This window comes from Anabrus simplex, chromosome 5 (genome assembly GCF_040414725.1).
Source record: "Anabrus simplex isolate iqAnaSimp1 chromosome 5, ASM4041472v1, whole genome shotgun sequence".
NCBI lineage: Eukaryota > Metazoa > Arthropoda > Insecta > Orthoptera > Tettigoniidae > Anabrus > Anabrus simplex.
In genome coordinates, this window is record NC_090269.1 from 362,974,066 (window position 1) to 362,988,491 (window position 14,426).

A 14,426-nucleotide genomic window follows, 5' to 3' on the forward strand; every position below is an offset into this window, starting at 1 on the left:
TTCAGTCCCCCTGAATATGTTATGGGGTGTGTTATTACAGAAAGGAATCCCTACCACTTTTATAACTCTTCTACGCCACCTGTTAATATATCGCACTCGTATCTTCAAACCTCCTCTCACTACACAATCCCTTCGTCAAGCTAATGTCGGCATCCCTCAAAGTGATATATTCAGTGGAATAGTATTTGCTTTATATTTATCCGATCTTGAGCAACTTGCCCTCCAATCTGCCAGAATTCTTATGTATGCTGACGACTTAGTTATCTATTTTTCCCATAAAGATGTAGATGTTGCCCGGAAATGCATAACACAGCTCCTGATTAAAGTCCAGCCTTGGTTACACACTCATGGGTTATCCTTATCTCCTGATTAATGTTCTGCAGTAATTTTTACTACCAAGCGTGTTTATAATTCAGAGCCATTACTGTTCGATTCATATGAAATTCCCATACGTTCGCACCATAAATATCTTGGCATTATACTTGATCGTAAATTACACTTTTCCCAACATATACAACACTCACGAAACAATACTGACACATATATTAACCTACTAAAAGCTATTACACGTCGTTCCTGGAGAGCTGATCCTGTTACAGCAAAATTAGTATACTGCTCGACAGCCAGATGGCGTCAAATTGAAATGTCTGCACACGGTAGCTGAGGCCATACGATTATAATTATAGTATACTGCTCCACCATCCGTGCTCGTTTCGACTACGGTGCACATATCACTGATCTTGCATCACCATCCTCCCTTCAATCCTTCAATACGACAAAAAATCAAACGCTACGAGTTTGTTTTGGTGCATTATATACCACTCCTACTCATGCATTATTAGCAGAAACTTGTGACCCTCCTCTCTCTTCTGCTTCGACGCATGTTTCTAGCATCTAAGTATCTTCTCAAACGACTTCTAGTGATCTCCAATAACCTTATACGCAAAATACAACTACTCGCTCAATCATTCCCATCACTTCTCACACAAAATTGCCGAGCCCCTGCCTTAATTTGGGCATTTGAGTCTGTCTCCCCATTTAAACCCAATATTATTCGTAGTCATGTATTACCATACTATTCTGTGTCATATGACGTGATTCAATATACTCCTACTATTATTTATTCTAAAGAATCATCCTTTGCTATGCTCCCTTACCAGCTTTCATATTTTCCTCTATATTCTAAAAAAGTTCGTATTTCATCCAGTAATGCATGTACCAACTTTTATACTGATGGATCCAAAAATTCTTGTGGTGTCGGAGCTGCTTTTTACTACGAACAAACTCAGTGTGCTGAATTGTTTCATTTATCATCACATTTATCTATTTTTTCTGCAGAACTCCTTGCCGTACGACAAACGTTACTGTACATAAAAAAATCATCCATACAATCTGCTAATATATTTAATGACTCTCTCTCCGTGCTCCAAACACTAAAATCTAACAAGTTTACGCTGATTGGTATGTATATAACGTAAAGTACATCCTATTTACTTTAAACCAACTAGGTGTCCAAGTTACACTCACCGGGTGAGTTGGCCGTGCGCGTAGAGGTGCGCGGCTGTGAACTTGCATCCGGGAGACCGTGGGTTCGAGCCCCACTGTCGGCAGCCCTGAAGATGGTTTTCCGTAGTTTCCCATTTTCACACCAGGCAAATGCTGGGACTGTACCTTAATTAAGGCCACGGCCGCTTCCTTTCAGCTCCTAGGCCTTTCGTATCCGATCGTCGCCATAAGACCTATCTGTGTCGGTGCGACGTAAAGCAACTAGCAGAAAAAAAGTTACACTCATTTGGATACCGGCACATAAAAACATACCAGGTAATGAAAGGGCTGATCGATTAGCGAAAGAGGCTTCACTATTATCTACAAACCCAGCTACATTTTCTGTTCCAGCCACAGATTTCATATCTCTGTTAAAATAACAACAAAAACAATTATGGCAACACATATGGACAACATCTGCACGTGAGAAGGGCAATTTCTATCATAGTCTGCAACCACTATTACCTAATACTTTCTGGTATCAACACGCAACCTACACTCGTCGGCATATCATCAATATCTTACGCCTTCGCTTTAATCATGCTATTACACCTCTATATACACTGACTGACAGAGCAAATACAACACCAAGAAGGAGTGGTCAGAACTTTATGCCAATTGCAGGGTAGACTGACGTCACTGAGGTATGGTCATGATGTGAAATGCGCCGCTGTGCTGCGCACGTAGCGAACGATAAATGGGACACGGCGTTGGCGAATGGCCCACTTCGTACCGTGATTTCTCAGCCGACAGTCATTGCAGAACGTGTTGTCGTGTGCCACAGGACACGTGTATAGCTAAGAATGCCAGGCCGCCGTCAACGGAGGCATTTCCAGCAGACAGACGACTTTACGAGGGGTATGGTGATCGGGCTGAGAAGGGCAGGTTGGTCGCTTCGTCAAATCGCAGCCGATACCCATAGGGATGTGTCCACGGTGCAGCGCCTGTGGTGAAGATGGTTGGCGCAGGGACATGTGGCACGTGCGAGGGGTCCAGGCGCAGCCCGAGTGACGTCAGCACGCGAGGATCGGCGCATCCGCCGCCAAGCGGTGGCAGCCCCGCACGCCACGTCAACCGCCATTCTTCAGCATGTGCAAGACACCCTGACAAGGCTGTTCCAATATCGACCAGAACAATTTCCCGTCGATTGGTTGAAGGAGGCCTGCACTCCCGGCGTCCGCTCAGAAGACTACCATTGACTCCACAGCATAGACGTGCACGCTTAGCATGGTGCCGGGCTAGAGCGACTTGAATGAGGGAATGGCGGAACGTCGTGTTCTCCGATGAGTCACGCTTCTGTTCTGTCAGTGATAGTCACCGCAGACGAGTGTGGCGTCGGCGTGGAGAAAGGTCAAATCCGGCAGTAACTGTGGAGCGCCCTACCGCTAGACAACGCGGCATCATGGTTTGGGGCGCTATTGCGTATGATTCCACGTCACCTCTAGTGCGTATTCAAGGCACGTTAAATGCCCACCGCTACGTGCAGCATGTGCTGCGGCCGGTGGCACTCCCGTACCTTCAGGGGCTGCCCAATGCTCTGTTTCAGCAGGATAATGCCCGCCCACACACTGCTCGCATCTCCCAACAGGCTCTACGAGGTGTACAGATGCTTCCGTGGCCAGCGTACTCTCCGGATCTCTCACCAATCGAACATGTGTGGGATCTCATTGGACGCCGTTTGCAAACTCTGCCCCAGCCTCGTACGGACGACCAACTGTGGCAAATGGTTGACAAAGAATGGAGAACCATCCCTCAGGACACCATCCGCACTCTTATTGACTCTGTACCTCGACGTGTTTCTGCGTGCATCGCCGCTCGCGGTGGTCCTACATCCTACTGAGTCGATGCCGTGCGCATTGTGTAACCTACATATCGGTTTGAAATAAACATCAATTATTCGTCCGTGCCGTCTCTGTTTTTTCCCCAACTTTCATCCCTTTCGAACCACTCCTCCTTGGTGTTGCATTGTCACTGTCAGTCAGTGTAAATTTGGATTTCGTTTACAACAGCATCCTCTATGTCAGTGTGGATCCGTAGATGCCGATATCAAGCATCTCTTTTTTCAATGTCCATTGTATAACTCCTCTCGGTGCTGCCTGTACTCAAGCTTAATACATTTCAGTTATCCTCTCCCCACGTCAATTTCATGTCTGGTATATAAGCCCTCTCACACAATAATAAGTATATTAAATCAGTTCTTCGATCGCTCTAATTTACAACTATAATCCCTCATTACCAACATAAATTGACATCACTCATTTGTTTCATAATATTTTCCCGCAAGCTCGTATACTTCATACTATATATTCTCATTTGCCTCACGTCCTCCCTACCGCCTTCTTTTAAACCAAGCCACATAGCTACCGTATATTGTCATCTGTCCCCCTCCCCCGATCGCGTGTACTCTTTCATTGCCGTCATATTATCACACTGTCACTTGATTTTTTTTATTTACGATTTCAATAACGCTTTCCCATATACGTTGATCAGATATTAGTTTCCCTCTGCCCAACGTCCCACACTCTCACATGTATTCACCCCTCAGTAGTTCCACCATCCTCTCCTACTTATCCCTTATATGTCGACCCGGTGTTGTTTGTTCTGTAGAAGTCGCTGAGATTCGTCACTCTAGCGTGAAGATTAGTATACCTTGTGTCCCTGTGATTTTCCTATATCTCCTAGTATTGTATACATAATTTAATCACTCTCAGTTGTCTAGGTGCTACGTCTTCTAATGAACTATTTCAAGTGCTTTGAAACCATTTTGTGAGTCAACTGCACGATCTACTTCACTCAATCTTCAAGTACTTATCAATCAGAGAAAATTGCGAACAGCATTGGTTTATACTTTATCGGAATTGTGTGCGAATGTAGAACTAGTACAATTATAATCAAGTATTGTGTCTGCGTAAAATAACGAGCCCAAATCCACACCAATAACAAGAACAAGAACAACTAAGTTGGCAGCACCGTTCTACGCAGTATGTTTACAAAATGTTGAGGTCTGGGGTTATACACAAAGCCATTGGGGTTATGTCCTGCTATGTTGTGTGCCAACGTGCATGCCATTTGACAGTTAAGTAGAAGATGGTGTGTAGAAATAGAATAATTCCAACTAGTGAACGTAACTGGTGTGGATTTTTTGAGCCCTTTGTCTGAATAAGATGGCTGAAAAAGAAAATGAAGGAGAAAAGAAAGTTGAGACACCGGCAGCGCCGGTTATATCGGACCAAGAACGAGATTGGGCACAGGCTGCCCTAGCTGACTTCAACAAAGGTAGTTACGGATCATGTCTTCAGTATCTCGGAAAACTGGAAACTGCACGACCACAGGACACAAAGGTGTTGCACAATAAAGCTGTTGTCGAATATTACAAGAGTGATTTGAAGAAAACCGACCAGTTTCGAAAGAATATGAACATGGTTTGTAGTCAGGTAAGTTAATGAATTGTTTTTCAAGGAGATAATTGTTGTCTATTTGGGATACACACACTGCTGTACAAGTTCTAGAATCTCTCTTCTTGGAGAAAGTGATTTGTAAGCCTATCATCATAGCGGAAGGGTCATCGAACTTTTACTACATAGGGATGTTCTCACTGCTGATCAGCTGAATGTTGTATATGTCTTTACGATGTAGGAACATTTGTTTATTCACATATTAACGGCTGTATCTGTGGTGCGGAAAAGATACGCGCTGGACGTATACCTTGGTTGCATTAAGTGAAGAAAAAGTAACATTTGGAGCAATTTCCATTATTTAAATATAATTAGCTTAGTACTTCTTGCGTACCATGCGAGTCTGTTGAGCAGGGGAATACAAGGTGCAAATTGTCAATCTTTGTCTATCAGATCACTTATGGTTTGCATTCAGCCTTCTTCATTCAGGGTTTAACAGGGATGAAAGGGGTACAAAGGGGTACAGTAGGTGTACAAGAGGGAGGGGAAGGAAAGGGAGGAGTTGTAGAAGACAGGTGGTCTAATGTTCTAAGGGGAAGGAGATTGCAGGCCAAGGGCTCTATTCAGGATCAGAATTCAGGACAGGTGTCTGTGCAAAATCGGTACGAGTCACTCCAGGTAGAACAACAGAGGGAAGATGAGGGACAGGGAACTGTTGCTGAGATGCATGGAAGTAGGAGGAAGGGAAAGGTAGAGTAGAGGATAGGAAAAGACAGGTGGGACAGGGTCATGGGAAGGAGAAAAGGGAGGAGGAAGTAGCTTCTGCAGCTATCAGGAAAGATAGGGCTGACCAGGAGGGGAGGGAATCAAATGAGGTGGGTAGGGTTGAGGCTCTGGTCATGGGGGATTCCATCGTTAGACACGTGGGGAAAGTGTGTGGAGGAAAGGGAACCAGGGTAGAATGTTATCCAGGAATTAGGTTGAGGCAGATGTTGAGGAAAGTAGAAGAGAGGGAGGAGGGGAAGGAGAAGGTGGTAGTGTTTCACGTTGGTACCAACAACGTAAGGCAGCTGATATAAGTACCAACATAGTTGGAGATGTGTGGGATCTGGTAAATGCAGCACGGGTGAAGTTTAAGAAAGCGGAGATTGTTATTAGTGGAATACTGTGTAGGAGGGATACTGACTGGAGGGTGATTGGGGATTTAAATGAGACTATGGAGTGGGTATGTGGGAAACTGGGAGTGAAATTTCTAGATCCTAATGGGTGGGTAGGAGATAGGGATCTGCGCTCGGATGGGCTTCATTTAAACCGCAGTGGTACGTATAAGTTAGGAAATTTGTTTGGAAGGGTAATAGGGAGGTACATTCAGGGAAACGGGATGGCCTAGGGAGCGGTGATAAGGGAACAGGGAACTGGAAATCAAGTAGGGATGACATAAAATTGTTAGTGTTGAACTGTAGAAGTATTGTAAAGAAAGGAATAGAATTAAGTAATTTAATAGATATATATTTACCAGATATTGTAATAGGAGTTGAATCATGGCTGAGAAATGATATAATGGATGCAGAAATTTTCTCACGGCACTGGAGTGTGTATCGTAGAGATAGGATAGGAAAGGTGGGAGGGGGAGTTTTCATTCTGGTGAAAGAAGAATTTGTAAGCTACGAAAAAGTTAAAGATGAGACACATGAAATTCTAGGTGTAAGGCTCATTTCTAAAGATAATAGGCAACTTGATATATTTGGAGTGTACAGATCGGGAAAGGGTAGCACTGATGCGGATTCGGAATTATTTGATAGGATAGTCAGCTATGTGGGAAACGACATGGAAAGAAATGTGATTGTAGCAGGAGATCTGAATTTGCCAGATGTCAATTGGGAAGGAAATGCTAACGACAGGAAGCATGACCAACAAATGGCAAATAAGTTAATATGGGAAGGACAGCTGATTCAGAAAGTGATGGAACCAACCAGAGGGAAAAATATTTTGGATGTGGTGCTGATAAAACCAGATGAGCTCTATAGGGAAACTGAAGTAATAGATGGTATTAGTGATCATGAAGCTGTTTTTGTGGTAGTTAAAAATAAATGTGATAGAAAGGAAGGTCTTAAAAGTAGGACTGTTAGGCAGTACCATATGGCTGATAAAGCAGGTATGAGGCAGTTTCTAAAAAGTAACTATGATCGGTGGAAAACGGTAAATAAAAATGTAAACAGACTCTGGGATGGGTTTAAAGAAATTGTTGAGGAATGCGAAAGCAGATTTGTACCTTTAAGGGTGGTAAGGAATGGTAAAGACCCACCTTATTATAATAGAGAAATAAAGAGACTAAGAAGGAGGTGCAGACTGGAAAGAAATAGAGTTAGAAATGGCTGTGGAAGTAAGGAGAAATTGAAGGAACTTACTAGAAAATTGAATCTAGCAAAGAAGGCAGCTAAGGATAACATGTTGGCAAGCATAATTGGCAGTCATACAAATTTTAGTGAAAAATGGAAGGGTATGTATAGGTATTTTAAGGCAGAAACAGGTTCCAAGAAGGACATTCCAGGAATAATTAATGAACAAGGGGAGTGTGTATGTCAGGATCTTCAAAAGGCAGAAGTATTCAGTCAGCAGTATGTAAAGATTGTTGGTTACAAGGATAATGTTGAGATAGAGGAAGAGACTAAGGCCAAAGAAGTAATAAAATTTACATATGATAACAATGATATTTACAATAAGATACAAAAGTTGAAAACTAGAAAAGCGGCTGGAATTGATCAGATTTCTGGGGATATACTAAAGACAATGGGTTGGGATATAGTACCATATCTGAAGTACTTATTTGATTATTGTTTGGCCGAAGGAGCTATACCAGATGAATGGAGAGTTGCTATAGTAGCCCCTGTGTATAAAGGAAAGGGTGATAGACATAAAGCTGAAAATTACAGGCCAGTAAGTTTGACATGCATTGTATGTAAGCTTTGGGAAGGCATTCTTTCTGATTATATTAGACATGTTTGTGAAATTAATAACTGGTTCGATAGAAGGCAATTCGGTTTTAGGAAAGGTTATTCCACTGAAGCTCAACTTGTAGGATTCCAGCAAGATATAGCAGATATCTTGGATTCTGGAGGTCAAATGGACTGTATCGCGATTGACATGTCTAAAGCATTTGATAGGGTGGATCATGGGAGACTACTGGCAAAAATGAGTGCAATTGGACTAGACAAAAGAGTGACTGAATGGGTTGCTATATTTCTAGAAAATAGATCTCAGAGAGTTAGGCCGGGCGCACATTGAGAAGCAGTTGGTCGCAGAGCAGGACAGAGCAGAGCAGGACAGCACGCGGTTGACGAAACTGCGAAGTGCATGTGAGCGCACATTGCCACGCAGGGTCTCGTCGGTTTGCAGAAGCATCGTCCTCTAGTATATACTAGAGGGCGATGGCAGAAGGAATAAACATGTTTTCTTCAGACTATGTGATATTGGGGCATGCAGCGTAAAGGTGCTTCTTTTCTTATTCCTCAAGCATTCATGAATTTTTCTCATTTACCTTGTGCTGATGACCACGCGACCAGGCCAGTTGGCAGTGCGGTTAGGGGCGCGCAGCTGTGAGCTCGCATCCGGGAGATAGTGGGTTGGAAACCCACTGTCGTCAGCCTTGAAGATGTTTTTCCGTGGTTTCGCATTTTCACACCAGGCAAATGCTAGGGCTGCACCTTAATTAAGGCCAAGGATAGTTCCTTCCCATTCCTGGGCATTTCTTACCCATCGTCGCCGTAAGACCTGTCTGTGTCGGTGCGACGTAAAACAAATCGTAACAAGGTGACCACGCGGTTGTACATTATAAGACAATCCCAATAAAAACCACCAGTTTACAAGACTGAACAATATTTCCATGCTACGATGTTCGGCGTTCGTATGGACAAAGCAACAAAAGTCTAAATTCATTTTGCCTGGTGTGAAAATGGGAAACCACGGAAAACCCTCTTCAGGGCTGCCGACAGTGTTCTTCGGACCCACTATCTCTCGAATGCAAGCTCATAGCAAGGTGACCCTAACCGTACGGCCAACTTCCTCGGTAAATTCATTAATATATATCTCCGTTATCATAGCTGGTACGATAAAACAGTATAACCCACCTCCCAGTGGCACTACAGCCCTGAAGGGCCTTGGCCTACCAAGCGACCGCTGCTCAGTCCGAAGGCCTGCAGATCACGAGAGGTCGTGTGGTCAGCACGACGAATCCTCTCGGCCGTTATTCTCGGCTTTCTAGACCGGGGCCGCTATCTCACCGTCAGATAGCTCCTCAATTCTACTCACGTAGGCTGAGTGGAGCTCAAACAAGCCCTCAGATCCAGCTAAAAATCCCTGACCTAGTCGGTAATCGACCCCGGGGCGTCTGGGTAAGACTCAGGCACGATAAAACAGTAGAAGACATAAATGATCGGAAATTGCATTCTCTTTAATTTTTGTTTCGTAGTATTCATTAACAGGATCAGAGAGAGAGGGAGAAAGCATTTATTTACAAATGTACTGCTAGTTGCAACAAGACACAGTCTACTAAAATAAATCAACATTGACAATCTATTGTGAACACGTTTTCATTTGACAAGATATGGTAAATTATTTTCTTTCCTTATTTCTTCACATAAATGTGATGGTAGATGACGGCCGTAGAGTCGGCGATGATGATCTCCATAATCAACATTAGATCTCGAAGTGAAATACTCAATGTTACGAGAACTTGGGTCACGGATTGTTACATAGATATTTGAGAATTACATTTTAGGCCTTCCACCAAACTACCATTGTACCCAGCGTGAATAAAGTTCTTTATAGCCTAGACTGTAGTTCCTTATTTCCCGAACTTTCATAACAGAAATTAAAATTAAAAACTGCATTGTAGTCCACATAGTACAAAACATGGTAAGACCGAACGGCTATGGTAATTTTCTCCTCCATTCCTCAACTAACTGCGTGACACGTGCGCAGGAAACTGTGTTTCGAAGACTGCGCGTGGTAGGCGGAAGTAGGTGCAGAATCGGCCTGCTCTGCTCTGTCCTGCCCTGTCTGTCAACTTGCGATGGTGCAATGATTTGTGTGGATTACAAAAATCTGCTCTGCGCTGCGCTGCTTTAGCTGCTTCGCCTGCGTCCCAATGTGCGCCCGGCCTTAGACTAGGTGAAGCTTTGTCTGACCCTGTAATAGTTGAGAGGGGAGTTCCTCAGGGCAGTGTTATCGGACCTTTATGTTTTCTTATATATATAAATGATATGAGTAAAGGAGTGGAATCGGATGTAAGGCTTTTTGCGGATGATGTTATTCTCTATAGAGTGATAAATAAGTTACAAGATTGTGAGCAACTGCAACGTGACCTCGAAAATATTGTGAGATGGACAGCAGACAATGGTATGTTGATAAACGGGGCTAAAAGTCAGGTTGTGAGTTTCACAAATAGGAAAAGTCCTCTCAGTTTTAATTACTGCGTTGATGGGGTGAAAGTTCCTTTCGGGGATCATTGTAAGTATCTAGGTGTTAATATAAGGAAAGATCTTCACTGGGGTAATCACATAAATGGGATTGTAAATAAAGGGTACCGATCTCTGCACATGGTTATGAGGGTGTTTAGGGGTTGTAGTAAGGATGTAAAGGAGAGTGCATATAAGTCTCTGGTAAGACCCCAACTAGAGTATGGTTCCAGTGTATGGGACCCTCACCAGGATTACCTGATTCAAGAACTGGAAAAAATCCAAAGAAAAGCAGCTCGATTTGTTCTGGGTGATTTCCGACAAAAGAGTAGCGTTACAAAAATGTTGCAATGTTTGGGTTGGGAAGAATTGAGAGAAAGAAGACGAGCTGCTCGACTAAGTGGTATGTTCCGAGCTGTCAGCGGAGAGATGGCGTGGAATGACATTAGTAGACGAATAGGTTTGAATGGCGTCTATAAAAGTAGGAAAGATCACAATATGAAGATAAAGTTGGAATTCAAGAGGACAAACTGGGGCAAATATTCATTTATAGGAAGGGGAGTTAGGGATTGGAATAACTTACCAAGGGAGATGTGCAATAAATTTCCAATTTCTTTGAAATCATTTCGGAAAAGGCTAGGAAAGCAACAGATAGGGAATCTGCCACCTGGGCGACTGCCCTAAATGCAGATCAGTATTGATTGTATTGATTGTATGATTGTACAAATGAGTCAGAACTTATTAAAGTAAGATATATTTCACGAATTAGGCTAGAATCGCTAAAACTCTCGTACCTACAAGAAATATTTTCACCTGTTATGAGAAATTAAGGACAGAGCACAGCTAGTTAAAGTATTAAGACTTTCTTTTATTGCTATGCCGTGTGCTTCTAATGGTCACTGTCCTCTCGTCCAAATAAAACGTCCCATAAATTGGAATAAGGCGAAGAAATTAGTTAAATGATATTCACAACAACTTGAAACCTTAGAACATCAGTTGATAGTTCACTCAGCATATGAAATACACAACTCTAATTGTACAAGTAATTCTTATAGGCCTAAGTTATTTATTTACAAAACTGGTCAAAATATACCTTTCATTTTTTTTTCATTGTATTGTCATTTATGGTCTAGTGTTGTTTGGTAACAGAATTTCATCAGTGTTTTAAAAATGCAAACAAGTAATTGCATATATACCTCCCAAGACAAATTTAAGTTTACAGAAAAAAATCTGCACTGCTCTAACTGACCATATCTGTAGTCACATTACATGCACTGTGGACACACCTTCCAAGCACTGTGAACTCGTCTTGCTTGAACATTCCAAACAAATTGAAACAACTGCATTTGTAACACAGGTAGCTTGTTTTCCTCTTCTTTTTTGATGGACAATTTTGACTTCTCTTCCTCCCATCCCTTGGTAGTCTGTCCTGGTCCAGGTCTTCACAGAGATGTACTTTGGCTCCCATGACTTGACTGACAAAAATTGCAATTCTCGTGGATGACGTTTGTTCATTATTCTTTCTCGTTACTTGAAGGACTGGTAAAAAATACATACATTGATAACGCTCATTTGAAGATTTTTCTGTTTCCACATCTTCTCTGATATGATAATCACTGCTGTTCCCTTTTTAGGCACGCAGAAAAATAGTGTAATGTCTTTGTTGAATGTGTCGATAGCAGCCTTAAGGCCGCCCCAAGGACCGCCTGGTTATATGTCGGTAGTGTCCATCAAACGAACGAAACAGACGGTCTAATAAACTTGAAAGATAATGAAATTACTGGAGACATCTTGTGCGAACAACTCCCTACCAAGGGAATAAAAAAGGCGTTTAAGGTAGGAATAGATTTTTACCACCTTCACACAGCGAAATGCCCAGAGTTTTGGTCTCAAGATGTTTGTGTAAGGCAGTATGCCTTTCGCCCCCAACAACAAAGAGGAAACTCCTTTCCACCCATGTTCGAAAGTGAACAAGGTCTGATTGTAAAGGAAGACTTGATCTCGCAGGAAATTAAAATGCTATCTTGGAACGTAGAAGGACTCTTGAGTATAGCAACAACAGCAAGAACCGGTCCAGACCAATGGTGTCACATTAATCATCACCACCACCTGTTCGTTCCTCAAGGAACTACCCATTAGTTCCCAAGTAGAGAGGTTGCCAACATTGTGCACCCCATGACAACGTCCTTCCCGAGAAGGCTGCGAGAAGTAAACAAATGACAGTCGTTCCGTTCGTGTGAAAGTCTTGTCTTGAGGGAGCAAGTATTGATTCGTTTCAGTCCTGGAAAAGTTCATTTTTATATCATATCCCAAGACTGCAGTCTTTCAGCACAATTCATTAAGATGAAGTTGTCAGTGTAAGCTAAAATGCTTACTACATTTCCACCTAACGGAATCCAACCTCTGACATCTTATACTTTTCAGTAGATAATCCATATAAACTATGAACACAAAGGTGAAATATTACAGCCTTGTCTAACCCCTGTAAGTACCTGGAACCACGAACTCATTCTACCGTCAGTTATTATTACTGAAGCCCAGTTGTCAACATAAATGCCTTTGAATAAAAATCTACCCTAAATCCCATAGTCCCCTAGCACTTCTAATATTTTTTTCCCTCGGTACTCCGTCATATGCCTTCTCTAGATCTACAAAACTTAACTGTCCGTTCCTCTCGTGGTATTTTTCAGTTACTGAGCGCATACTGAAAGAAGACATAGTGCATGGTAAACACTACATCTCACCAGCAAAGGCATTTGTAGCTATTAAACTTAGCTATACTGTGAATGGTGTTTAATTCATTTCTAAGTTCTTTTTTAGACAGCAGGATGTTAAAAGCATGGTGTACCATACTGTGGTATGCTGTGCATTTATGAGCATGTGGGTGTATGGAATCTTGATGGGTTGTGTTAGCGGTTTGCGTTGGTTTTCTAAAAATCTTGTAGCTCAATGAACCAGGTTGTCTGATGATCGTTAGATCTAAATAATTGAGTTTTTTATTGTTCTCTGATTCTAGTGTAAACTTTATGTGGGTCAATGCAATTAAGATTGGATAGAGTGGTGATGGCATCAGTTGCACTTTCGTTCATACATGTGTCATCCACATACCGTGTCCAAAAAATAATATTACTAAAGATGTTGTTATTCTTAATTTTGGTGTGTTCTAAATGATCCAGATAGATTTCAGCTAGAATACCTGATGCCGGCGATCCCATAGCTAACCCAGTTTGCTGATAAATGGTATTGTCAAATGTGAAATAATTGTTGTGGCTTGCAGTGGTGTCTCAACGGCGCACTAGTGCCAGCTTCTTGGAAAGGTGTAGCATTCCAATTGATGAGCCCACTGCTACACTGGGGTGAAACGCTGGTAATTTCACGATTGAAAAAAGCCTAAAGACATAAAGAGCTTTAATGTTTTTAACATGTTCAAAATATTCCCTCCACCTGTCCAGTGATTTCCTGGGATCTATTTTAAGTTCACCTGAATTACCCAAAACACTGTTCATTTCCTTTTTCCCTCCCTTCCTAGGATTCTTTATTACTGTCCAGAAAGGTTTCCGTGCTGCTTGACCTAGCCTTTTCAGCTTATTACCAAAATCTTCCCACAACTTCTTTTTGGATTCAACAACTATTTGTTTTGCTGTGTTTCTTTCATCTACCTACAATTCCCTGTCTGTATTGGCCCTTGTTTGGAGCCACTTCTGATAAGCCTTCTTTTTTTTTACAAGCTGCTCTCGCTCATCATTCCACCAAGATGTTCGCTTTTTCACATCTTTACACACAATCGCTCCTTGGCATTCCCTTGCTGTTTCTGCTACAGCATCCACGTATGGCACCCATTCTCTTTCTATATCCTGAACCTGCTTACTGCCCACTGTTCGAAACTTCTCACTAATCATATCCATGTACTTCTGTCTAATTTCCTCGTCTTGGAGATTGTCTACCCTTTGTTGTTTGCAGACAGATTTCACTTTCTCTATCCTAGGCCTAGAGGTACTTAGTTCACTACAGATCAAATAGTGGTCTGTAT

At 42.3% G+C, this 14,426-nt stretch overlaps 1 protein-coding gene across 1 annotated transcript in view; it reads left to right on the forward strand.

Annotated features, from left to right (window-relative positions):
• Positions 1 to 4,542: 4,542 nt before the first annotated feature.
• Not10 (CCR4-NOT transcription complex subunit 10) overlaps positions 4,543 to 14,426 on the forward strand; it is a 149,528-nt gene continuing 139,644 nt past the window's right edge. The window contains exon 1 of the mRNA XM_067148623.2: positions 4,543 to 4,979. Within this exon, the coding sequence (XP_067004724.1) occupies positions 4,710 to 4,979 (270 nt within the window). The 5' untranslated portion in view covers positions 4,543 to 4,709. The remainder of the gene's footprint in view (positions 4,980 to 14,426) is intronic.